At 42.3% G+C, this 26,587-nt stretch overlaps 1 protein-coding gene across 6 annotated transcripts; it reads left to right on the top strand.

Annotated features, from left to right (window-relative positions):
* The first annotated feature begins 1,488 nt into the window (after positions 1 to 1,488).
* KLF3 (KLF transcription factor 3) lies at positions 1,489 to 26,316 on the top strand. 6 transcript variants are annotated; one of them, XM_059845004.1, is made up of 8 exons: positions 1,489 to 2,127; positions 6,190 to 6,228; positions 13,020 to 13,116; positions 17,995 to 18,109; positions 18,441 to 18,936; positions 19,764 to 19,914; positions 24,240 to 24,400; positions 25,564 to 26,316. In XM_059845004.1, the coding sequence occupies exons 4-8, from the start codon at positions 18,059 to 18,061 to the stop codon at positions 25,743 to 25,745; spliced, it is 1,041 nt and encodes a 346-aa protein (XP_059700987.1). In that variant the 5' UTR covers positions 1,489 to 2,127; positions 6,190 to 6,228; positions 13,020 to 13,116; positions 17,995 to 18,058; the 3' UTR covers positions 25,746 to 26,316. The 6 variants fall into 6 exon arrangements, with proteins under 6 accessions (XP_059700987.1, XP_059700988.1, XP_059700984.1 ...); XM_059845005.1 differs by having other exon boundaries at positions 13,017 to 13,116; XM_059845001.1 differs by lacking the exon at positions 17,995 to 18,109 and having other exon boundaries at positions 1,497 to 2,127; positions 13,017 to 13,116.
* The last annotated feature ends 271 nt before the right edge of the window (positions 26,317 to 26,587 follow it).

Below are 26,587 nucleotides of genomic sequence, written 5' to 3'. Positions count from 1 at the left end.
CATTCTGTTTATTTTATAGGCTTATAATAAAAAAAATGACACTTTATGAGCTACATGATAGTATTTCAACAATACCTTGTTGTGACATGATATGGTATAATTACTTAGCAGGAGATACTACAATTTATTGTTATGTCACTGAGTCATACCCTTCAGGGCTTCAGATTGGTGTCTTAATTTGCTTTTTTAAGGCCATACAGACTAGCAAACTAAGTAAAGGGATTTATTAAAACATCCTAGGAATAAAGACATCTTCTGAACATGCATGCACAGCCATGTGTTTGAAAATACTTTCTTCATCTTTTCCCCTTCCTTCTTCACTTTGTTTTTACAGCATTATCGACTGGGTCAATAAGAATCAAAGTGAACAAAAATTTCAACCCAAACATACAAACAGGTATGTTACACTAGGGTCCTTTTAGACAGTTACATACATGGACTGCAGAGCCGGAAATACTCAGCCCCTTCTACTGAGTTTACCCACTAAACAAAGCATGTAAATGAAGACCAGCCGGGTGACCTGTCTATCCGCGAGAAGTATAACTGGCTTTTCATCTGTCCACGCCATTAGCACTGGACAGGGCCTTGCCAAGCACAGCATTTGCCTCTTCCTTGGTCTCATGGTTAGGTAAGGAGAGAACATGATTTCATATGGCACACTACAACCATCGTAAGCACACTGTATTCCAGTGAATAAGTGGCAGCACTTTTCCTTGATACAGTCAGCCAAGATACATTTTTTTAAAAAGTACTGCTCCCAGTGAAGTCCCTCGGTCTTCTTCTGCGGCTAGAAGTGCCTTCTATTTTACAGAGGGCGCGTGCAATGCACTCAGCAGAAAGCCGTCTCGAGCAGCAAGCGCAGTCGTGGGGCAGAGCCAGCGCCCCGCATCTCCGTGCCGGGAGCGGCCCTGCAGCGCGGCCCCTCCCGCGGCGAGCGGAGCCCGGAGGAGGGGCGGGCCGGGTCACGCACACACACCTGCCCCGGGCCGGTGCCAGACGCAAGGCTGGGCAGGCAGGGGCGGCAGGGGTGGGGGAGGGAGGGGATCGCCGCCTCTGGCGACAGGGGTCGAGTCGAGGCAAGCTGGCAGCGCCTCTCCCCGCCAGCCCCGTTTCGCTCCGGCGGGAGCGCACCCGAGGCACGACGGGCTAAGCGCAGCCATAAAAACCACCCCGGCACGGGCCTCAGCAGCCGGCGGTCCCGACGGGCCAGCCGCCAAGCCGGGGCGGAGTCGGGCCGACACCTCTGCCCCACGCCCGCCGCGCTCCAGCCCTCGCCCCGCCCGGCCCCGCCACCTCCCCCGGCGCGACGGGGCGCGGCGCGGGCAGCCCGCGGCGGCAGGGCCGGGGAGCCGCCGCCCGGCTCCGCGCCGCCCCGCGCCCTTTCCCAGCCCCCGCCGGCGAAGCCAGCTCGGCGGCAGCGGCCCAGCGTGAGCACCTCCCTTCCTTCCCCCCGGGCGCTGGGTGTTGCTGTTGTTTTGCTGCCGCCGCAGGTCGGCCGGGGTGGACGCGGAGGGAGGGAAGCAGGGAGGGGTGCGCCCTGCCGCAGGGCCGCTGCCAGGTGCACGCCTCTGCCTGACACACGGGCGGGGAGGAGGAGCTGGACCGGCAGGTTTGTCGGTGGGGCGGCCCCGCTCCCCTCCCCTCTCCTCCCTGGGCTGCTGGGGATAATTAGTGTCTGTGCGAGGCTGTCTGCCCCCGGGAGGCAGGGCGGGCGCGCAGTCAGTGCGTGCCCGGCTGTTTGTGAGCGGTGACTCGCCCCGGCCCCTCGGCGGAGCCTCCACCCCGCGGGCGGGGACCCGCCCGGCCGCGCTCCCTGCCGTGACCCTCCCACCGCCACTCACCCCGCCGGCCCGGGGAGCCTGGCAGGGCGAGCGGCGCCGGCGTCATGTGACAGCGCGGCCCGGTGCCAGGAGCCCGGGGGGAAGGCGAGCGGGCGGAGGGCGGGAGCGGGCAGCTCCTCCTCGCACAGAGACCCGGAGACACCGCCGAGGCTCCTTAGCCGCGGGGACGCGGGACACGCCGGCCTCGTGCCTCGGTCCCACCGGAGCGCCCCCGCTGCCTGCCGTGACCCCTGGCGTTGCGGGAGCCGACGGAAAATCGCGGCGCGCTCCGCACCGCCTGCCGAGCGTAAGTGTGAGGGCGGGGGTAATGCGGGGGCCGGGCTGTGCTGACTGCGGGATGGAGGTGCTGGAGGAGGAAAGTTTCCCGGCGCTGCGAGCAGCGCGGAGTGCCAGGCGGCAAGGTGATGCCGCGGGAGCCGCAGCCACGCCGGGGGTGGCGGGAACTGGGTCTCCGTCAGGCCGCAGTTGCGGGGAAGGGGGAGCAGAACTCGCCGCGGGAGTTCCCTCCGCGGCGCCCGGGAATCTCGCTGTGCGGCCGGCGGGAGCCGGGGGCGCAGGGCCGCCGCTGTCCGCCTCGCCCGCCCGGCGGGCAGCGCACCTGTGTGGCCGGCGGGGCCGCTTGGGGGGGCGCCTTCCCCGGCGCCCTCCCCCCGCCTGTCCCCGGCGGGAGGGCCCGCGGGCCGCCCGCCCCTCGGGGCCGCTCTCCCGCCCAGCGCGGCCGCAGCCCCTGGCCTCCCGCCGGGGCGGGACAGGCGCGTCTTCTGGTAGAGACTGAAGTGCCGTCGGATCCCGGGCGGGATACAATGCCCGGGATCCGATGGGGCAATGACCAAACCGAGGTGGAAAGTGGAGCGGGCTCGCTCGGTTCCGCGGGCGTACTTGGCAGGGCAGGAGCTCGCGTCCGGGCCGCGTTCTTCCCGTAGCGCGGAGCGGATCGGCAAGCGCCATGGCCCCCGTTTAACTCTTGGTGAAGTCTAGGATGTAATCGGCTCCCGAAAGCCTGCCCCTCGTATTGTCACGTCACCTTAGCCCCGCTTGGCCGCCATGCAGGCGAAGGTAAAACGTGGGACAGCACAGCAGCGAAGTGTGGAGTTAGAAATGACCTTTCCTTTCCTAGATGTCTTTTGTTGATGGTTTTTTTTTTGTGTGTTTGTTTTGGGTTTTGTGGGGGTCGTTTGTTTGTTTTTTAAAAATTTTGTTTATTTGTTTTTAACCCAAATGGGAGTAGGAGTTACTTGCCTCGGACCGCTGTCAGGTGAGTGAGTGCCTGGCACAGCGAGGGGAGCCCTGGCAAAGGAAGGCTCAGCAACGCGAGCCTGCACTGGGAGATCAGAGCACCTAACTGGAGCTTGGGAGAAAGACCTAGTTCAGAACAGCTTTAGTGGTTATTCAGGAGTTATGTAAAAAAATACCTTAAAGATGTTTTGTGCACTCCCCTTTTGCTTCAGGTACTGTACATGCATGGTCCACTGTTTTATTCACTTCCTCACCTTTGAGAATTCAGGAAGTGTGACTGTTTGTGGAACTGAACTCTGAAGGTTTAATTGTTGGGAAAAACTGAATTTGAGTGGCTGATAGGAGAGCTCTGAAGACTTGTCTTCATTTAAACTAATATTCATAAATATACGTTACCTGTGTTGAAAAGAAAGACTTGGATGGCTGCTGATGAGTGACTTTTCCATCAAATACTTTTAAGATACCGGTGTGATAGTCACATGAGCAGCTGGTGCTTGTGTGAGAGGAATTACATGTGGATTTGATAATCTCACTTGACTCAGAAGACAGTTATTTCAAATTAGCTTTCAGCTTGTATTTTTAAGAATCTATTGTTACTGCCTAGTATTGAAATATAAAAATCCCGAAGCTGACTTGGGTTGCCTTTTTTCACAAGGAGGCAAATATTTCTGTTTTTTTCTTTCCCCTGCACACGCTGTTATAGCTATGGTACAGATCACAAGAGAGACTGGGGGTAAAGGCAAGGGGTGGGGGCAGGAAAGAATGCTAAATGGTCTTCCCCTTCCCTGTGAATCCAAGCAAAACTTCCTCTAAGTTGCAGAGCTGCAAGGGAGCCCTTAGGTACTGTGAACATTTGACCTAGTCAACATCTGTTTAGCCAAAAGCAAAAGCCTTCAGATAAATAAAGATGTGTGAGATGAGTTGAAGACTCAAGTGATAATAAAGATGTTATACAATCACCAAATTACCTATATTTGCAGTTATTCAGTATGAAGGAACTGATAGTATTGGCATTAAAACCCACACCTTGCTGTGTAGGTGCTGTCCTACCCAGTTTTTATCCCATGTTCATTATTAAACTCCAACCTTGGAACCCCGCAACATTGATTGATGTTATTATGGTACTCATCCATGTCATTTGCTGTAAAATTTTCACACTTGATAATATTAGATGTCCCACCCATGGTGTTTAAAAAATTGACGCAGGGTATCTAAGAGAAGAGTGAGTATTTGAAACCACAGCTTTGAAGGAAAACAAGTGTTGAAGTTATTCTACTGAATGAAAAAAAGTTGTGCTATTCCTCTGCTTCAGCTTATTTCATTTATTCAGCTTCATACGTGGGTGCTTCAAAAATAAAAGTAGTAAATTCATGGGAAATCAGATTCTGAGATGAAGTCTGGGTGCATATGAAAACAGGGATGTGTTAGGCTAAGCATGTGATAGCTTAGAAAAATATTCTTGGATGTTCTGAGTGACGTTGGTCCTCAGCTATGGAGTAGTATTGAGCATGAGTGAGCCACTGTCCAGGAGCAGCCCCAAGCTTTAGAGATCCTTCCTGCAGTTCTCATCCCCCAGCTCTCACTGGGAAGAAGGTGCTTTGCCAGGCTGGGTGCTGCCTCTGATGTCATGAGACCAGAGCTCTGTTTAGCTACTGGCATAAATACAGTAATAAACCAACAGGTCTGAGGGAAGGTTTCAGCAAATCCTCCTGACCTGGGGTGTCTTAAAATCTCCTGCTCCTAATGTTAAGGGAGCCTGTTTGTAAATAGGGCAGGTCCCCTGCATCAGGACAGTGTTTTTATTCACACCCAATGAACAAACACCTCCACCCACTGTTGTTGTTTTAAAAGACTCCAGCTGCTCATGAATATAGGGTCAGGGAGGGCCGCCTAAATGTTTCTCTGTGCTTTCTCCCCAGCACAGCCAGCAGAGCTGTTTCCTGTTCTTTGTTTCAAGGCTGGGGTTTGCGTCACACATTCCAAGTGGCATATGTGGTGCTCTTTCCTGTTTCAGGCTGTTTTCTGGCAGTTCGGTAGCCTGTCCAGGCCCCTTGTCACTGCCCCTCAACTCCCAATCCCCACCCGATGAGTTATCATGTCTCTACACACTCAGGATTGCTTAAGATGCCTGTGTTATGTCATAACGAGGTTTCCAAGTTAACCTTTAACACGCCCCTTCCACTCCAATGCACTTCTGGGGGTGAACTGGAGTTTTTAGCTGTGTTAGCTGAAAACTTGAACTCAAGTCTCCAGAAAATTGTGAGCCAGTTTTCTCCTCTCCCTGCTCATCAGCTGATCTGGAATAGCTCCATTAAAGTCACAGAGTTACCCTGATGTATAAAGAGTATATGTGAGAAGAAAGACCACTTCTGTAGGCTCATAGTTGTGAGAGGGTTTTGGCTTCAGCCCTTACTCAACCTGAACGGCTCACTATGAGCACTTTGTGTTTCCAAATCTCAGAAGAAGTATTTTCCCCTTATATAGGCTAGAAGGTTCACTGTCTTCTAGCAATACAGAAAATGAGGCATGCTGTCAAACTTTTCTTTGGCATTGATAAGTACTGCTATCCCACATTTTAAATTTCGGAAGGCATAAAAGTAATTGTTTTACTCCTGTTTTTATATTTATCTTTCCCCCTCACCCTGTTGCAGGCAGACATAGTGATAAATTGAGAGGAAATTGAGAAAAACATAAATGTTTCTGTTACTTTGAATCTGACAGAAGAAGAGCAATAGGACCCAAGCCAAAGCTCACTGAAATCGACAGAAAAACTTGCATTAACTTCCGTGTGCCCTGGATGAAAATGCAAGATGGGAGTATTTATTCTTCTGTGTTTCTTATGGCCTGGAATATACATGGTTACTGTACACACAGAAGTACTTCCACCCTTTCATTTTCCTCTTTTTTTTTCCCTCCAGTCATTTTTAAAGTAGTCTTTTAGTTCCTGCTCTTGCTCTTCTGGATGCTACAAGTTAGCTGTTTGAGATCACTGAAGGTATCTTTAGGAAGTATCTGAAATACTTTAAACTTCTTTCAGAGTTTAATTGCATGTGAAAAAAAATTATTGGATTGTGTGCACATATTAACAGCAAACTGTTTTTTGTCTGTTCAGAAATCCAGATAAAAAGAAGTATTTGGCTACACTGTTTTGGTAAGTTGTTCATTGATTATTTTAATGTGTTGCTCTCAGTTGTTTTTATTTTGTTGTCATTTCTGTTTGTTTTAGAACACCATGGATTAGTTTACCCATTAGTTTACCCATTCTTGTACTTTTAATTTGCCCAAGATTTCAAACAGTTAATCTTTTTTTTCCCAATGACAGAGAAAAAGAGTTGCATTTAACTGTGTTTAATATTGGAAACTGCTGTATAATAAATGCAGTAAATTTTGTGGTTCACACCTTTTTGTAGCCAGAAGTTCTGTAAAATAGGGAACTGAGGTTAAAATTATGATAATTTTTGTAAACCAACTTTTAAATATTAATTAACACCGCTAACAGGAGGTCTTTTACAGTTCTTTTATGCTGTCAACATTCAATCTTTGTGTTTTCATTCCAAGGCTAGTTGCTTCCAATCCAGAATATGAAGTTTGGCAGAGCTGGTTTTAGGAGAGATTTAACTCTTCCCTGTGAAGCATTCACTTGATGCCAAAGCTTCCTTTGAGGGTTTTGTAGCTGTAGGTGATATCTCCCAGGGGAAGAAAGTGTAAGTGTAGATCAGCCAAGTGGAAAACAAAGCTCCAGCAGGTTTTAAATAGTAAACTAACTCAGAAGGGAGAAAACCTCCCACCAGACTCATGGTCTGTCTGTCATGCAGTCCATGTGTGTTACCAACCAACTCACATGATCCATGAAGACATGACAGAGTTCCCACCTTTTTTTTTAAAGTGTATAAGTTACTTTGATCACTGTCACATTTGTACCACTACACTGTCTACCTCCTTTCCCTGGTTGTTTGTTTTTTTTCCCATGTCTGTAGGTTCATAGACGTTCACCAACATTTGCCCTGTATTTGGGTTCTTGTTCAAATCTATCATTTAGGCTGTTATTCTTAAATGTATACTTCCTTTTTCTAGGATTAGATTTTCTTTCTTTGTCATGCTATAAAAATGTTGAATCTCTTTTTCACGTTTCCTGAAATAGCAGAACCCTTCACATAAGAGAACAGTATTTTCTGTCATTTTTCCCTCACAATTAAAAGGTATAATATTTCTCCTTTCAAATTATCTTAAAAATTAACCTCTTAAGAAAAACACAACAAGAAAAGTGAAGCTCAGTTTGGAAGGGAAAGATTATCATACCATTCCACATACTTCATTTGTTTTCAAAAGTCTGATCTTTTATCCTTACTAGACTGTTGGTCCTTCTAAGAAGTAGCTTGAGACAGGAAACCAGGCAGCAGTCTACCCTGATAAGGGAGAATATTGTCTAATGGAGGTGCCTCCAGAGGTTCTTCTCTTAGGTTTAGTGAGTATAGAATTGAAGATTGAACAGGGTTTACATGGGCTCTCTTTTTCCTTGGTAAAGAACATATTTTCTTAACAAGCAATTCAATAATGTTTTTTCCCAAGATTTTTACATACAAGAAATCCATTTCCAGACACATGGCTTCAAAGAGCTTGCAACAGTATTAGCTGAAATTAAATTGAAATACTAATGTCAGCTGCATGTCAAAGCAGTTCTAGGTCAAAAAAGGTGACATCAACAAAGTTATGATGCACAAATTGTGCAAAACCACAAGTTTTTTAGCCTGCTTGCAGTCCTGAAAGGAGGAAGATAAAAGATTTTCAAGTCTTTGCTAAGAAACAAATAAAGTTTGAAATACTCAGTACCGGAATTCTGTAGAAATGCTCTTTTTCTTAATGCCTATCAATAAAAAATTGAGGAGAAAATTTTTGCCTAGGTATACCATTTTCTTTTACAAAATATTCTAACTTTTTCAACAGTTATTATTGTTACCCAGTGGAAATCCAGCAAATAAACACAGAAAGCTATTGATCAGTAGAACATTTTCTTGGCATGCTCGTTCTTCCTGATTCTCTTTCTGCTCTGTTCCTCGTGGTCTGGCTGCTCTGGTCCTTTCCCACAGCACCACATCTGGACCTTTGGTGCTTTGCCTGAGTCTGGCTGCTCTGCTGAGCTGGAGAGCTTCTTTGCCTGCTGCTGTTTTGGGGTCAAGTGCAGTTAAGTCCTTGCTTACTTCCCATTAAAGTTAATGGAACATTAGAAACACTTTTTTGCTGACTCAGGTCTTGATGAGCAACTGGTACAGTAAAGTGCAAATACCTTATGAGCTCTGGAAAACAGCTTTTTTACCTTCCCCAGGGAATATTTGCCTCAGAAACTGGTTCTTCTCTGTCAAACTCTTTGGAAGTTCCACTGAAGAGAACTTTTCACCTGGGTTCAGAAAACCTCCCTTTTGGATTTCATCAGTGGAGAATCCTCTGATACTATTGTTTCTCCCTTGTATCAGAGGAAGTTTGACTTGAGGTTCACAGGAGTCATAGGTTCAGAGCAACAGTGTCCCAAAGTGCTTGGACTGAAGAGCTTTTGCAACGTGATAATGTTTGCTGCTGGATGCAAACAGTGCTGCAGGAACTGCAGTTCTTGCAGAGGGCACTCATGCAGTGCTAATTTAGCAGATACCATTACATTATTCTGTAATTATACTGACAATAACAATCATACCTTGAAGCTTCTAGACAAAATCTTGCTGTACATGGGGCAGCATTCCTTTGCTTCCCCCAGGCACAAAGCTTGAGTAAATAACCCTGTATGTGTTCTCAGGCAGAGCGAAGAGGGGCAGAATGTATGGTCACCACCGCCCTGTCTGCAGCAAAAGTCAGTCAGGTACTGCCCTTCCAGGTATTTCATGAGAGCACAGGCTTTTTATTAGAATAAACCTTTGTTGTTGGATGTGCACAGTCAAAACTGGCCCTCCACCCTACCCTTTCCTTTCAAAACAGGTCTGCAGAGTTGGTGGACCTTGAAGGTAAATGTGCAGGGCTGCTGGGAGTAGCTGCACTGCAGTTGCCCTTTTCCAGCTGCTCTGCAGTGCAGATGTGTAGTCTGAGTGCCTTCTTTAACCACTTTGCACATTTCATCCAGGGTAAATAATCCATACAAGCCCTTATTGTCAGAATACACGTACAAGTACCTTTCAGCTTTCATTTAATCTTAATTATGTCTCTGAAACAATAAACCATACACCTGTCAGGAAGTTAATATTGACAAATGTTCAGTCCTGACAAGGTGATGAGCTCTAATGATAATGAACTTCCCTTCTGGAATGGATGCCTCGCTGTATATTGGATCCTAAGGACAGAATTTGTTTCTGGCTTGCTGTCTTCACTGGACTTCAGACAGGGGAATACTGAGGGACTTTGCCTGGACTTTACCTTGCACCTGTCCCTATTTGCATACAAAACCCAGTTGCTTCATTTGTCTCTCTGAAGTACAGGGTGTGAGCAGAATCTTATCAAAAGCCAGGTCCTGTTTGGACAAGTTGGACTACTTGGCAGAGATCCACTGGGTGGAGTGAATGGGAGGAGGCAAGAAAGTAAAACTGGGTGGCTTGTTAGCAGAAAAAAAGAGGGAGAGCAAAAAAAAAAAGAGGGTGGAATGTTTGCTTACCGGATTGCAGTTAATTATTTAGTTTCAGATTACACTAATATTAAATTCTTTTACCTCGCATGAGAAATCCCTTTAATGCAAAATAGTTTACCTAATAAAGTCAAAGAGAAAAGTTCTTATTTTTAATACATTTAACATGAATATATTGTTGTCAGCTCACCAGTTTTTCCAGAGCACCTCAGGAATGAGAGGTGGTATTTTGATTTTTCAGAAATTATTTGTATATACTAAACAATTTGCAGGCCATACAAGTAGATTCTGAAATCACTCTGTAAAGTAGAACCAAACTGTTTTTTCATTCCTCTGTTAAAGAAACAGATAAGACTGTTTACCTTCCCTATTGCCCCCTTCTCAAATGTTTAGGAGAGAAAGACTGAGAAGTTTTGAGTTAATAGGCACGATTTTACAAATACACTGGGGAAAACTACCTGCTTCTTAGTGGAAGTACCATGCTTTAGTTGTGAGTGTACATGCACATATTTGCTGATGAGTGTGGTCCAAGCTATCAATTTGGAGCATTATTTTTAAATATAAAGAGGAGTCTTTTGTGAGTTTATTTACAGCCTTAGAAATACATCATTTTGAGCTAAATTTTAACTGCCAGATCCAAAGCTGACTTATATTGTAGCAGTCCTACAGGACAAAGTGTTGCATCTTAATTAATTTTCTCTTCTTTAGAATTGGTTTCCAGTCACTATAAAATGGGGAAGAGAAACCCACTTAAGAGTAACATGATAAAGAAGTGCTTGATTCCTGTACTCTGATGCAGCATAGTAAACTTACATACAAGTAAAATTTTCCTCTGCTGTTCTTAAAAGACTGCACTTGGGAAAGATTGAGAATGACTTTTCACTTTTGTTCAGGGTAGTACACTTCCTGTTGTCTATGTCAGTTTAATTCCTGCACAGTGATTTAGAGCTATCTCAGGAAACACTGAAATCTGTAGCATGACACATGAAATGTATATCAAGTGTCTTTTCACACACTTTCTTGGAGCAAAAGGTTAAAAGGAGTAATTCTTAAACTGAAAAAAAATACGGTTTTAGAATTACAGAAATTACACAAAGGATGAGCATCATTGCATTTACTTAAAACAACCTTCCTTCCTTCCTTCCTTCCTTCCTTCCTTCCTTCCTTCCTTCCTTCCTTCCTTCCTTCCTTCCTTCCTTCCTTCCTTCCTCCCTTCCTCCCTTCCTCCCTTCCTCCCTTCCTCCCTTCCTCCCTTCCTCCCTCCCTTCCTCCCTTCCTCCCTTCCTCCCTCACTTCCTCACTTCCTTCCTCACTTCCTTCCTTCCTTCCTCCCTTCCGCCACTTCCTTACACCACTTCCTCCCTCCCTTCCTCCCTCCCTTTTCCTCTCTCTTCTCTCCTTTCCTTTCTTCCTTCACTAAAGTACAAATTGGTGTGTTACTTTATCTAAGCACATAGAAGCTAAAAATCAAAAGTTTCTGGAAACCTGAAAGGAATTGGTTCCAAATTCCAGTATAGGAGCTCTGAGTAGCTCCATTTTACTGAAAACTTTTTTCGTGTCTAAAAGTACAACTTCTCTGTTTTCACAATGCAGATGAATATGGGAGAATATGGGTGATGCATAGATATGTGGATATATTTCTGGGAAGTCAGTATTCTGAAATGTTAGTTCTAGCTATGTGACTTGTTGAAACCTGAAAAAGATAACTAGGTAACAGTTATATAAATGATAACCATTCAAAGAAAATAGTATAATCAATAACCTTCTCACAAACATGCTTAAGGTATTTACGGAATTACCACAACTTTCAGCACATAATGCTATCTTACACCACTGCTCCCAAACTAAACTACATACTGAGTTTAAACTGGAAATTTCATTAAGCTACATCATTTGTTTCACTTCAGTTTTGCAATTTATTTTTGTCAAGCCTTCCAGCTTTTATAAGGTGAATTATGAAGATACTATAATTTACTCTGCTACTTGTTTGTTTCCATTATTCAAAGTGCACACTGCTGTAATATATTTCCAAAAGTCTTTAAACTTTCTTTATGTACCTGAATAACTAATGGTAGACTTGTAACAACTCATGCTTTCTTTCTCTGGAAGCTCTTAACAAATTTTGATCTATAAACACATGTTAACTGCAAAATTGTTCATTAGCGTAGGCTTATTAGAATTGTTTTAATTTGAAGTGTTCGTTTACATTTCTGGGAGAATTTCCCAGCCACAGCTACAAATCTGTTGGTGAGCCTTCAGCCTGGGCTGCGGGGTGAAGTGCCGGCGCTGCAGTCTGGCTGTATTCGCTTCTTTCCAGTGCCATCTACTGGCCAAATTGAATTTGTGTCCTTTACTCTCGTCCTCGCTCTTAGAAGAGGTCGTACCGCCTCCAGGCAGGGCTGCGAAGTCTGCGGTGTACGGTCAGAGCTTGCTCCTTTGACATCAGTCATATAATGGATAACCTCGAGTGATTTATAAACAGCCTGGCAACATCTAAATGTCACTGTGAGCAAATTCCCTTTGCTTCCCCTTAGTTTCTCTGTGTAGCCTTATGGCTTTACCCAGAAGAGGTATCTCCTTTCCCTTCCAGTATCTTTCCAAGATGACCATGGCAAATGTGTAGTATGACAGCTATGAGATGCTTTATGCTAAATACTTTTATTTCAGGCTTTTAGAGATTGGCCAAGTAAGGTTGAACACTATAGGAAAAAAGCCCTGAAGCTGCACAGAATGCAAGCAGATTTTTTTAAAGTACTTTTATTTTGCACAGTTAGCACAAATAGTTGTTGAATTGTCGGTAAATCTGTTATGTTATAATTACTGATGCAATTTTTCTGTTCAGTCATTGTAGCACATTGAATGTAGTCCAAGTTAGTCTTGAATTTTAATCTTTTTTTTTGCATTGATATCAGTGTCACTGTATGAGATCTATTGAGTGTTTCTATTAGGACTCTTAGGAAAGAGAGATCCTTTCCAGAATCAGTTCACTTGTATAAACAAGATTATTCTGGGGTTGTAATGCTGATGAGAAATGTGTGGTCTAAACTGTGATGTGTTAAAACACTTGACAACTAATGAAAGTGAAAATTCTGTGGTCTTGGTGTGCTGACATGCCCAACAAAAATTCAACTTGACTTTCATTAAAGTGAACAGATGTCCCTTTGTTCCAACAGCATTTTGGAAGAAAAATCTTGCAATAAAGTCAGTCAAATATTTAAAAATCTGTGTTAGAGATGGATAAATATTCACATTAATCTGACAAAATAGTAAATTCTCTACAATTCAGAAAGTTGATTCGGGTATTTCCTGTGGCTTTCTAACGCCTTGTCTTTCCCCAGCAGGACAGAACCTCAGAGGCATCAGAACAGGTGAATTAAAAAGATGCTAATGTTTGACCCAGTCCCTATCAAGCAAGAAGCCATGGAGCCTGTTTCAGTGGTAAGACTTTTCAAATATATTGGCCCTAAAGTTTTTCCACCTTTAAATTCAAAATGAGATGTAATTAAGATTTGGACTAGCTTAGGAAAGCGTGTGAAGCTATATTTTGCTCTTAGTGCAATCAGATTCACATTCTAGGAAAACCTTCTGTAGTTTATTAATTTATTGCCTTAAACAACCTGAGCAGTTGCCTGTGAGAGGAGAGAGCATCCCTGTATTCCTGAGCCACTGCTCTGTAAATATCATCTCTCTAGCTCATGCTGCTGGTGGAGATGGGTTGAAATTAAGTTGCCACGCTTCATGACGAAGTGGCAATAGCCTGTGGTTTCAGTGTTACACCCTTGAACTAAGTGAACAGCTTCTTGCTGTGCCTTTTTTGTTTTTCTCTTGGTTGTGGTAACAGGTGCCTGTGGCTAGCTCTGCTCTAAACAGCAGGAAATTAATCCTGCAAAAAACCCAAACCAACAATGGCTTTTTGCTGGGTAAACTGGTTGCGCTGCTTTACCAAGTGAACAAATGAGAACTAGGACAGGGGGAAAAGGGAAAGAGGAGACACTCCTCTCACTTACACTGTTTACTTCTTTAAAATTGGGTTAATTTTCCATCAACTTTCCAGAGAATAGGGTCATCTCAGAGAAGAGTCTGATAAGCAACAGCAGCGGGACATGTAGGTGGGAGCAGTACAGGGAGAATTGTGATGATACAGGCTGCAGCTGAAAGGAAAGGCTTTGGATTTGGTCCCTCCACACCAGCTTTGTGTCTCCTTTGTGTGACTGAAGAATTGTGTGATCCTAGAATGATTTGGATCCTTTGGGTCAGCTCGCTGAATGGTCAGAATTGTTAACCCATCAAAAATACTCATTTTTGGGTCAGATCAGGAAGCTGATCTGACTCCTTCTGTGCAGCTGCTCAATATTAGAGCAAGGGGAGAGAGGAACATGAGAGAACCTCCTGTTTCAGCTTTTACCCTGCAATAACAGATTAGGTGTAACATGAAACCACACCCCTAGAAAGGCTGATCCATTAAAAGGGTGAAGTCAGTGTATATAACTCAGAGTGCATTAAACTTGTGCTCTAATTGGCATCTTTCAATGAAAAGTTTGTTTCCTGTTTTATTTACAATAAAGAGTAATTTTCATAATTTTAAATGCATCTCTAAGCAGTCTGATCTCTTCAGTGTTATTAACAGCATTTCTGGGAGTTAAGTTTATATGCATTTTAAAATTACAGTTTGACTTTTGTGTGGTTTATTTGCTGGAGAGTAATGAGAGAAAAATAACTGTCACTGAAAGTATGACAAATTCCAATATTTGGGTCAAGAAAGAGTTTTGGTATTGGCCAGCCTGTCACTTTAATTACAGTTACTGTGTAACTATATTAAGATTATTGGTGATTATCTGCTATAATCTAAGATTATCTAATGGTGTCTGTTGAAATCAGAGAAGAGGCCAGTTTTACAGAAGAAGTGTCATTGCTGTCTTTTGGGACACCTTTTGTGCACATCTGCCTTCATCTCCCAGAGAAGGGTCTGCAATGGTTTGGGGCTCTGCACTAGACACACAAGTGCCCCAAACACAAGTGTGCTTCTGCCAGATGGGCAAGGTCAGTCCCTCAAAAAGCTCACAAGCAGAGCAGTGAGCAGTCTTTCCCAGACCAGCAGATGAAGGAAAAACTGCAGTGGGAAAAACAAGGGAGCATTTCTGAGCCAAGTGCATTTGAAGACTGGAGTTCCAAATATTGGTTATTCTGTACCATATCCTTCTCCTAGTGATGTGGTGCCTTCCATGGCATGTGGTGTTGGACCTTTGGAGTCTTCTCATAAGTTAGTGTAATCACTCTGACCAGCTAGTAAAGACTACTCAGAGCACGAGAGAAAAAAAAAGCAGAAAAGAAAAAGCAGAAAGTCCAGAGGAAGGTATGGTTTCTGAGTGGACACTATTTTGTTTTCCCTCAGGCTGAGGACCATGTGTGTTTCAGCTTCTGTACAAACAGAGGCTGCTTAGCCCCAAACCCTTGAGCTCCCCAGCTCTTCTTGGTCTTGTGGCTTCCTTGGAGTCCTGGTGCCACAACAGAAACTGCTCTGGAGACACCTCTAAAGGGAGGTATTGTGATATGGAGAGAACATAGGAAAGGATAGCAGCCACTGACTGAGTTAGTTTTCTTGACCACCTTTTGAGGAGGTGGAATGAGAGAGAAACAGTCAGTGTGATGTTGAGAGGTGCTAAGGTGAGCAGACTGGGCCAATATAACCTGGAAGTCTGCAATCAGGATTTTTTGTATTGCATCTTTCATTCTGATAGAATCATTAGAGCCCAAATTAAATTAAGCCTGTTAGGAATATCTCACACTTCTCTCTGAATGTAGGTGTACTCTTTACACTGTAGGTGTGAAGTCTTCATGTCTCTAAAACATCACAGTAGTTGGAGGGGAAGGAGGAAATTAGTAATGGTTTTGACACCACTGTATTTCAGGGTGTGTGGCTGAAAGGATTAACTATGCTTCTCAGGTGACTGAAGCTTGCACCCACACTATTTCATCACTCTACCAACAGCTCATGTCATTTATTGAAATGAATTATTGGACATATATTATGATAGTTCCTAATGAACTACTGACAAAGTCATCTGAGTCCTGCCTACAGGACTATTTGCTGCAAGGACTTTTAAAGGACTTTTTAAACATTTGAACCAGTTACCATTTGGTCAAATGAGTTGCTTTTTTGTTTGAATTGGAATAAACAGTTTTTCTCTGTGTAGCAGAGTAGTAGAGAGACTTGGTCAGGCACTAAGACGTATGACACCGATTATGTGGGTTGTGCTGATTAGATTTATTAATAATACAGTATCTAAATATTGCCAATGCAGTATGTAACATTCTGAGCTCTAAAGGGTTATAATATGTATATATATGTAAAAGCAGGTTCAGCTAGGAATGTTTACAGTCTTTGGCCTTGCAGAATGCACAACTCAAAGCACCTGTGGAATTACTTTATCTTTGTATGTGACTGAATCTTGGCATTTTTACTCACCCATCCAATAGTGAGTGTTCCAGTCTTCACTGTGGGCGTATTCTGCTGGCCTCCTACCAGGGAGGGGGGAATCTACCTGGAAGCTGCCCACAGTCTCAGAAGACCAGTTCTCCCAGTCTCCAGCAGCATTTCTACCCTTTTGCAGGCTGTGCACGAAAATCAATCACAATCATTATCACTCCCCCATCAAAGAATGCAGAAGCTACGTGAGCATCCAGACAGTTATTCCTTGAATTCCTACCAGGTGTTCTTAGGATAAGGTTACACCTAGGGATGCTTGCTTGTTCTTTATTAGACTCGTTGGCCAAAAGCATTCCTGGAGATTTAAATTTCACAGGCTTTTTCCTTTTTAGCATTCTTGCATAGGCAGTGACATTGTGATCATCCCTGACAAACCTGCAGCACTGTAAATGCACTGATGCTTAGTGGTGGAATGTTTACAGTTCATTAAAGCTGGGTGAACTCTGTACTGTAAAATAATGACAGGAGTTATAACAGAAGTATTTAATGTTCCTTGCCTGTTAAAATCTTGATTTTTTTGGCTATGCCCATAATTTGATCCAATTTAATAGATACCAAATGATGTTAAATATTAAATTATATCAATATTTAGTGGTCTCCATCATTTAAAATGCTGATAATTTCATTGCTTGGCTCAGCAGTGCTTGCAAATCTACAGACAGTAATTCTTGCAATAATGACATTTAATAAAATTCTGATGAACCAATTGCTATCAAAGATGAATGCTTCTATAGATAGAGTTTGTAAGCATGGTCATAAAGAGAATATATAACTTGCAGAGATTTTAATGTAATATTTACTGTCTGAAGATTAATCACCATGGCATATGCTGCTTTAATTTAATGTTTTATAGACTGAGGGACTCAGCTTTGTTGTTCTATCACAGTGCTATGAATGCAGGAGGAAAACTTAATATTTTCTAAACTCAGTGTTTCAAACAGTAACTGAAAAGAAGAAAATTACATTTGTGTCATTTTGCAAAAATACCTCCCGTTAACATTGCCATTTAAAATGAACCAAGTGCTCCCTCACAGGGAAGACAGAGGTAGGAAACCAGGAAGATGTATTGACAGCAGTGTTCACCCCAGGAAGAAAAAGAATTGAAATGTTTGAAATGTTATGGAAATAATTTTATAAAAATACAGTAGTTCAAAAAGTACAGTATTTCAAAAAGTTGTCAACACAACTAAAAATTTGTGTGCATTGCATGTTCTGTGTCTCACTTTTGTGTTAGAGGATCACATCAGTTTCCATTGTGAGTTAGCTGTTAGTAAACAACCTCAGTTTTTAACAGTTTTTAAATCAGTATTGGTCTGGTTATTGTATCTGGATACTGCACCCTGCAGTTAATGTTAATACTTCTTGGTTTACAAAAATCACTAGATATGTGTGTTTTACTTATATAATAGATACATACATACACGCATACACACATACACACGGACAGACACACACACACCCCCGTGTGTGTGTATGTATATATATATATATATATATATATAAAAATTATTACTGAATTGTGGAGATCATCTCATAGGTCAAGATTAACTTTGGGGTTTATATTGTGATGGAAAGTGCTAGCTACCACTAACAGGAATATTCTTCCAACACACCAAATGTTTATCCTTGTACTCATTTTCCAAAATTACACTGGCTGGTTAACTGCTTTATATCTCAAAAAATCATTTAGAAAGGTTTAGATTTTACCTTTTGCACTCTTGAGTTACTCACCCATTAATTACATAGTTCAGCTGAGTATTTTGTATTGATTGTAGGGTTCAGATTCATAATTTCTTTCTTTAGTGATGATTGTTTTTCAATTACTTTAGCAGTTGATTGGGACCTATTTCTTGGAATTCTAAGCCCAACTGAGCTCCCTTCTTGCCAGAATTGATGATCCTCAGTACACAGTTATATGCTTGGCATAGCAGATGTATCTCCCAGGTTAGTTAAGAAATGTACAGGCATGTTTATATGACAGGCAATTTTAAAGGGAGAAAAGCAGTTGAATAAGCCTTGAAGATTTGTTTTCATAATCTGTCTTACATTGCTTCTGAAACAGTTAGTGAATCAGTACTTGATTAACTTCCTGTGTGGGGAATCTGAGGCTTTATTTAATTTATTCCATTTTATTTAGAAACTACATCAAAGTGCTTTCTTGAAACTTTTTCATTTTGCCTGTTTTATTGGCTGCCTTTCTTTTTCAGCAGTAGCTGCTTGTATGTGTTGATTTATTCTTTGATTTTCTGTATTTCTTTTCCACTCTGTCTGACAGTCATACCCGTCCAATTACATGGACCAAATGAAGCCAAACAAATACGGCGTCATTTATTCTACACCAAGTATGTTGCACAATAAATTCTACTCCAGCCCTGAAGGACTGTCAAATGGAATCCAGATGGAGCCAGTAGACCTTACGGTAAATAAACGGAGCTCACCACCTTCAACTGGAAGTTCTCCTTCCCCACTAAAATTTCAGACTGTGCATAGGAGAAGTTCACCTGGATTGACTCTGTCCTCACCCAGCTCACCTCTCAGTAAATTCACACCGTCACCCCCAGGAGTACAGCCTCTTTCCATGCCAATAACAATCCCTCCTGTAATGGCCGCTGCTCTTTCACGCCATGGACTGAGAAGCCCTGGGATACTCCCGGTTATACAGCCTGTTGTGGTCCAGCCAGTTCCTTTCATGTATGCTCCCCATCTCCAGCAGCCCATCATGGTGTCCACAGTTCTCCCAGATGAGATGGAAACTCCAAGTAGCATGCAAGGTTGGTGTTGTCAGAATTGCTTTTTATGCTGTCTCATCCCCACAAAATAAGACAAATATCCAAGCACTTGGTTTCTGTGGGTTGTTGATATTTTAGGAAGTGGAAAGTCATTTCTGTTCTTCCAGAATAAACAGGCTAATAGAATTTGTTGTGTAAATATTTTACCAGACTTACCAAGGTCATAGGATCACAGAATCAGCTAGGTTGGAAAAGACCTCTGAGATCAAGAAGTCCAAGCTGTGACCCAACACCACCTTTCCAGCCAGACCTCGGCACTGAGTGCCACATCCAGTCCTGCCTTGAACACCTCCAGGGACAGGGACTCCACCAGCTCTCTGGGCTGCCCATTCCAATGCCCAATCATCCTTTCTGGGGAGAAATTCTTCCTAATGTCCAAACTAAACCTCCCCTGGCGCACCTTGAAGCCATTTCCTCTTGTCCTTTCAGGCAGTTGTAGAGAGTGATGAGGTCTCCTCTGAGCCTCATTTTCTCCAAGATAAACAATCCTCAGCTGCTCCTCACAGGACTTGTTCTCCAGACCCTTCACCTGCTCCATTGCTCTTGTTTGTATCTATATAAACTATTGATCTACTGAGATTTGGACTGATAATAGCATCGGACTGATGAAAATTAATAGAAATGTTTTGAGTCATAGTTATCAGGAGATAACTAAAACTGAAAGATTTTGTGTTTTGTGTAAATTGTCACAGTAAATGTAGAACTGATGCATTTGTTTTAACTATAGGGTTTTTTTGTAGATTATTTATTTCCATAACTTTTCATAATTTGTATGTGTTGCCTTCCCTCTCTTACCTTCTGCCATACAGTGCCTGTCATTGAGTCTTATGAGAAGCCCACACTGAAGAAAACAATCAAAGTAGAGCCAGGAAGTGAACCATCAAAGACTGACTTCTATCCTGAACAAATGTCACCTCCAATGATGACCTCATTGTCTCCTCAGCAAGTAATGTTGCAAGAGTAAGTAGCTAACAGTAGTCCCAAGATCAGCAGAGGAATGGAAAGAGTTCACTACAGCACTTAGCAGTTCTGAGGAGTGGGAAGGATTGTTGCTGTGCTTTAGAGCATGTAATAAAATACATGTTCGTCCCTCCCACCACTGCCACTGTGAAATGTGATTTCAACTTTCTTTTCCCCCTTCTTTAGCAGTACAGGAGTTGATAGATATTTATACCTTGGAATAGATATGCCATTTCTAGAATGCATTTCTAAAGTGATGATATGTTACAATTCCACAATTTACTGAAAGCAGGACTCCCAATAAGCCAGTGATAACCTGCTTAGGTAAAACCAGCAGCAAAATTGAAAGAAACTTAAAAGACAGTTCATACTGATATCTCTGTTCATGTTACTTGAAATACTTTTCTTTGAAATGAGTGTTGTGACTTTCTCTTCTTGGAGGACCTCTTTGTCTTTTCAAAAATTTTGCCCAGTTGGTGGGAAGAACCTCTTCAGCCTTACAAGTTCTGTGTATATAAGTGAAATTGCATTTTTACGTGAGGCCATTGTTCCCCATGGGTGATTTTTCTGGCAGCTCAAGTAGTTTCTGAAGCTTTCTTCCCTCACAGCCACTTGTTTCCATCCCAGTATTAACTTATTGTGCTGGCATAGCTGTTACTGGGGCCCCTGCATGAACTGGATCACAGATCTAATGGGTTTTAAAACAGTGCTGTTTGCAGAAGGACAAGGGCTAGAAGAAGAAATTAGGTCTGGGGCATAAACCTTTTAATTGTAAACATTAAGGAATTCTCAAGAAGGTACCTGAGGGGCCATGGGCACTCTTCCATTTCCTGTTTTTCTGGGGAAAATCCTGTCAGCTTTAGTAAGCCATGGAATGACCCAGAGCCAGGCTCATCCTTCAGCAGGCAGTGCTCTGGGTGGGCAGGCAGGCTGCCAATGTGGCTCTGGCAGGAGCTGAAGTTGGGAGCGGAGCAGGGCTCACAGCACAGAACCTCAGAATCCATTTCTGCACTTCCCTCTTGCTCACTGTCATCCTTGAGGTGGTTGGTTTGACCTCACCTCAGAGAGTGAGGGAAAGAGGGCTTCAAGTCAGACACTCAAAACCCAGTGCGAGAGTGGTTCAGAGAGAGAAAGAAAAGCGTAGGAGGGATGGGTGGTTTCCTGTATTTCCTCCAGAACGCTGCCTTTCCTTCTGCAGATGGCCATTGGGTTCAAAAGCACACCAGAGCACCAGGGCTCGCTGCATTCCACAGCAGCCTTCTTGTGGGCACCCCTCCTTGTCTTCAGACAATCTAGATGCACCTCCTAGACTGCAGGCTCTTTGCAGTTGGTTGCCAGCTAGCTTTATAAACGATATGCTGTTTCTTTTACATCACTTTATACATGTTTATTACATAAAATAGTAAACATGCTTGTTTACTAGTTAGTAACTTACCTTCCATAAATGGACCTACCACACAAGGGAGTCAGGTCTTTATGTAGCTGGAACTAACTACTGCTAGGTCAGGACTATCAAATGGTTCAGTTTATTTTTTGTCTTTGTTAAGTCTCTTTAACAAGAACAAACCAGTAAGTGCTGTTCCTGGCTGGTACCACACCCTTCCTCCAGGCTGAGACTTCTGCAGACTTGTCACCTGCATTAGTGATTTGCATTATTTATTTCCCAATGGGTGTAGTTTCCCCAGCAAACCCATCCACTCAGCAAATAATATAAAATTTGGTGTCATACGTAGCTTTGTTACAGAAAAAATTTGTCCACATTTCCTAAGCATCAATTCTGCTTGCCCATGTAGAGTGTGATGTTCATGGAGATTCTGTCCTTCCATTGTAACAGCTTAAATTGCATTGTAGCTGTCCTGTGGAGCTCTAGTTCTTGCTCCTGGAGCCAGCCCATTCAAGTTCACATTCTGCTGTATCCAAAACAAGAAGTTTATAAATTGTGTTTCTTATCATTTAAAAAAATACATAGACAACTCACACAAGTTACAAGATGATAGACTTAAACCTTTATTTTTAAAAAATGTTGTTGTGTCACAGCTTTATGAGCTGCAGTTAGGCACTGAAGTTTTTATCACTATTTATTGGTTCCAACTGTCCAGAGTGTACTATTCAGACACCTAAGCTACATTAAAGGGGCATAGGAAACATTTAGTCTCACTGACATGACTTATTAAAGACTTTTAAGTTACTTATTTTGCTTTAGTGTTAGCTTTTGGCAGTATATCTATATCTGGATATCTGTATCTATCTATAAAAATAATGTTGGTGACATTTCTGGAGGGATGGTTGGACTTTCTAGTATGATAATCAATGTAACTGTGCAGTTATTTCTAAAATCAAACTTGAGGTAATACTAATAGGATAAAGAGCCTCATTAACATATTTTCATGCAAGTTTCAAAGTCTAACTCATGCTGTCAGCATAATGTGATCTGTGGTAAAGAAGAAAAAGCTGTTGAAGTTTTAATGTAATTTTTAGAAGGTATGCTTACCTACTGAAGAGTGCCAAATGGTACATACATGAACTTACATCTAGTTGCAGAAGAGGGAACGAAAGAATTAGGGCTGTGCTATTATTATTGGCACTTACTTAATATTTACCTCTGAATTTGACACCACCCTAACCATTTTTTAAACTGCCACGCCCTATCTGATTATTGATAACATTCTGTTGTCTTGCCAGCCTCCTCTCCCATAAGGGGAAAAGAAGATATTCTCGGTGCTTTTTTCAGACACTTGTAGATTGAAAATCTAAATCACAAATGGTGTATGGCCAATGTCCTTTTTCTCCCTTTCCCAGATGTTACCATGTCCAGGACTAGCCTCCACACATAACGATTTAAACCAAGTCTGTTTGCTCTCCTAAGCCTGAGCTTCTCCAAAAAGACTGGTATGAAGCTGCATTGAAACTGAGCATTGCTTTGGAGAGCTGGTTCTTTGGAAGCTAGAAGCCTGCCTTCTTATTTAAGAGTGTGTGTGTGTCTGTCTAACATCACCATCTGGGGTTTCCTGCCATTATAATATTTTTAGCTAGATTTGATGTGTACTTGAAGAGTACATCACCCAACAGTCACAGAACCACCCAAGAAAGAGAATTTGGTTCCCAGTTCCCAGCTTCTAACTCTTAAGAAAAGAATCAATAACAGAATTCAGCTTTTCCCACATCGGTAATCCCCATCCTGCTGCTGTGGGGTCATAGAAAAATCTTTTCTTCTTAAGCCATGCACAAGATTCTGTCTTTAGCACATGCTCTTTATTTTGCTGAGAGAAGTAGGAATTCAATGTTTCTGAAAATTAGGCTCTAAAAGAACTTGGAGTAAGTAACCAATAGAACCCAGTGTTATCAAACATAAGTTGATTGGTAAAAACATGTGAAATACATTAACTTAGACAAGACAAGAGTTATAGAAAGCTCCTTTGTGTTGCATGAAGGAGCTGGTTTTGCAACAAGGAATGCTAATATCTGTACCTTATATTCTACACGTACCTTTTTGACAAACATACGTTTTTTAAGATTGATGTGGAAGAAAGGGTGAAGGTTGTCCCCAGTTCTACAGTAGGGTTGTCATTCAACAGTCAAAGACACCTTTTAAGAAGCTTGTATGTTTTCACATGCATGAACATTTATGGGTTTGTTTGCAGCAGAAGTCCATATGTAGTTTATACATGTTTTACCTGCACTGTACCTGTGGGCTTCTAAAATGAAAAATTATGTTTAAGAAGGTGGAGGGACAACTTCAGACATCCTGTGGGTGTGCCACACAGGCTAAGCTCTACTTTTAGGAATTGACGTCAGTGGTACAGGGAGGCCGCACCCTGCTGCCAGCACCAAACAGGAAATTCTTAATTACATTCTAAAGGAGTGGCTGGAACAATAAAGATTGAGTTCTGCTTTGAAACCCTAAAGATACAATTTCTTTAATAATATGGAATAGCTGTTTCCAATTATAATCAAATTAGTTGTATTTGAAGGGAAAAGAAATAGTGAACAAATACAAGAAAAGTTCACTCAGGGTTTAAGAAATTGAGTTTGACTGAAAAACACAAAGTTGAATGGGGTTTTTCCTCTGAAAGTTTTAAAAAATAGCCAGGAAGTAGTAAAAATGGCTACATCATGCCACAAAGTGAGTAAACATTTAAAAATATTACTGCTAAAATACACAAAATTTGCTAAACCCTTCTGAATTTTTCGACATGCGTGTAATGTTGTTCTTTCTGCCAAGAGACAGAGTGGTGGTAGTGAATAAAAGGCTCTGTTATGAATCATATTAGCTGAGGTTTGCTGTGCTGAATGTTTTTGATTTTAACATTAATTTAACTTTGCAGGAATCACCCTTCAGTTATAGTTCAGCCAGGAAAGAGACCTTTACCTGTGGAATCTCCAGACACACAACGAAAACGCAGAATACATCGATGTGATTATGAAGGCTGCAACAAAGTCTACACTAAAAGCTCCCACCTGAAAGCTCACCGAAGAACTCATACAGGTCTGAGCATAGCTATGCTTCTCTTTCATCAAGTCTGTGGTAAAATAGTAGGCTAAGCTTGTAACTTCTTCTAGTAGCCAGGTGACCACAGGTGTAAAATAACAAAATGACAGAAGGTAGATCTGGCATTGTTGTGAAAATAATTATGGGCTGAGCAAAAGACAGAGGACGTAGTAGGAAAAACCTACAAGAGACTGTAAGCCAAACAAGTTCACAGTTCATGCTGATGTGTGTTACATTCACTGGCTCTTCACTCATTTTGTGTCCAGTTGCTTGCAGTTTACTCAGTCTGCACACCCTGTAAACACCAAATCAGTTCAAATTGCACTGGCTCACCTATGACATCACTGTTAAATTTGACTAATTTCTATGGGAGTAGCCCATTTGCAGAAGTTTGGACTGTATGCCAAATGCAAACACATCTGCTCTGTGGAGATGCAAACCACTGGTGCAGTGGTGCTTTTTATCTGAATGAGTGTTCCAGTAAACATATCCCCATCTTTGCTCTCCACAGAAATGTTCATCTTTGCATGCTGAATGAATATGTACATATCCAAGGTTTTTACAAGGGTACCTCTTTTAGGGAAAACAAAGCCCAGTTCATGTCTGTTGTGCATCAAGCCAGCCATTTACCTGTTGGGCAATACAGTGGTGTTAAAGGAGGGACGATGACATATTAATAATGATAGAGTTTAAGTTGAGGTACTTGCAACAGTGATGCCAGTCATTTACACTGCATTAAATTTCAGAAATCACAAGATTTCTGCCTGTTGTGCTTTATGGTAGCACAGTCCTTTCCCCCAGAAAGCTAGAAAATGAGATCCCAGTTTTGAAAGTACTTGAACAAATGCTTAATCCTTCATCCTTCTGGGCTTCATAATATAAAACAAGTGCTAATATGGCAGAGAGAGGAACAGAGAGACAATAAAAAAATAAGTTGTGGCAGGTAGCAATCTTTTGGTCAGTTAACTTTGACTACCCAGTTGCTAGCACTGAGTACTCTTCGGCTTTGAGCTGTTTGGAGGCTTTTTGAGTAAGCATTGAAGTACTTACTGAAATTTGGCAAGGCAGTAGAATAAATTATCAGATTTATGTGTGAGCTTACGTGATCAGAACTGATGTGTTCATGTCTTAAATCCCCACTTCTGTGTTTCCTTTTCCAGGAGAAAAACCATACAAATGCACTTGGGAGGGATGCACGTGGAAGTTTGCTCGTTCTGATGAACTGACGCGGCATTTCCGCAAGCACACAGGAATCAAACCCTTCCAGTGTCCAGACTGTGACCGGAGCTTTTCACGCTCCGACCATCTTGCTCTTCACAGGAAACGCCACATGCTAGTCTGAATGTCTTCTGTCCCTGACTCCTGCCACACTTCTTTGTTTTTTACACATGCATTTTAATTTGGATTCAGCTGGTCTGGATCTCTGAGTTTATACCATTAAAAGCTTACGTATGGTCAGTAACAGATGTTATCTAACCCTTCTATGTCCTTGCCACGGGTCAGACCTAAAGAATGTGAACACTTCTTTTTTTTCTTCCGGGGATGCTAAGCAAACCCTTTCTGCATTCAGTATGTTTATTGTATTTCATTTGTGAATAAGGGAATTTTTAAACTAACAGCTTTTGTTGGTTTCTTCATATAATCAACCCAGCATATACTGATAAAATAGTAAATGTTATTGAATATCCGAAATGCTAGTCCTTGCCAGAGACTATTATTTATGTGCCCTGTAAGGGATACACTCTCATTTCATGCTCAACAATGCAATGAATGGACTCTGCCAGCTGTGTTGATTTCTGCAATGTGGTTCATGCAAGAGTTTTAGAAAGACACCTGATTTAGAAATCCCTTCTGCCCAAACAGTGAGTAATACTGAGGAAATAAATCTAAACAGTGTAATTACTTTTCAGAAAGATTGAGTCATAGTATCATTTACCCCAGTCAAAAAGAAAAATGGGCAGGAATTGGTCCGTACATAATACTGGGCATCTAAACCAATGTCATCTGTCATCTCTATTATAGTGTAGTATATATCCTTGTTTTTGTTGCATAATGCCCCAGTGGATTTGTTAAAGGAAGATTTTATGTGACTCTGTATGTCTGGTTTCTGTGCAAGTGTATGGATGGAACGGCTTGAAGCTGAGTCAGGGATTTACGATCAGGAAGTTCTTCGCCCAGAAGGTG

This window comes from Haemorhous mexicanus, chromosome 4 (assembly GCF_027477595.1).
Source record: "Haemorhous mexicanus isolate bHaeMex1 chromosome 4, bHaeMex1.pri, whole genome shotgun sequence".
NCBI lineage: Eukaryota > Metazoa > Chordata > Aves > Passeriformes > Fringillidae > Haemorhous > Haemorhous mexicanus.
Note: the sequence above shows the minus strand (reverse complement) of the source record. Positions and strands in the feature narration are given on the sequence as shown.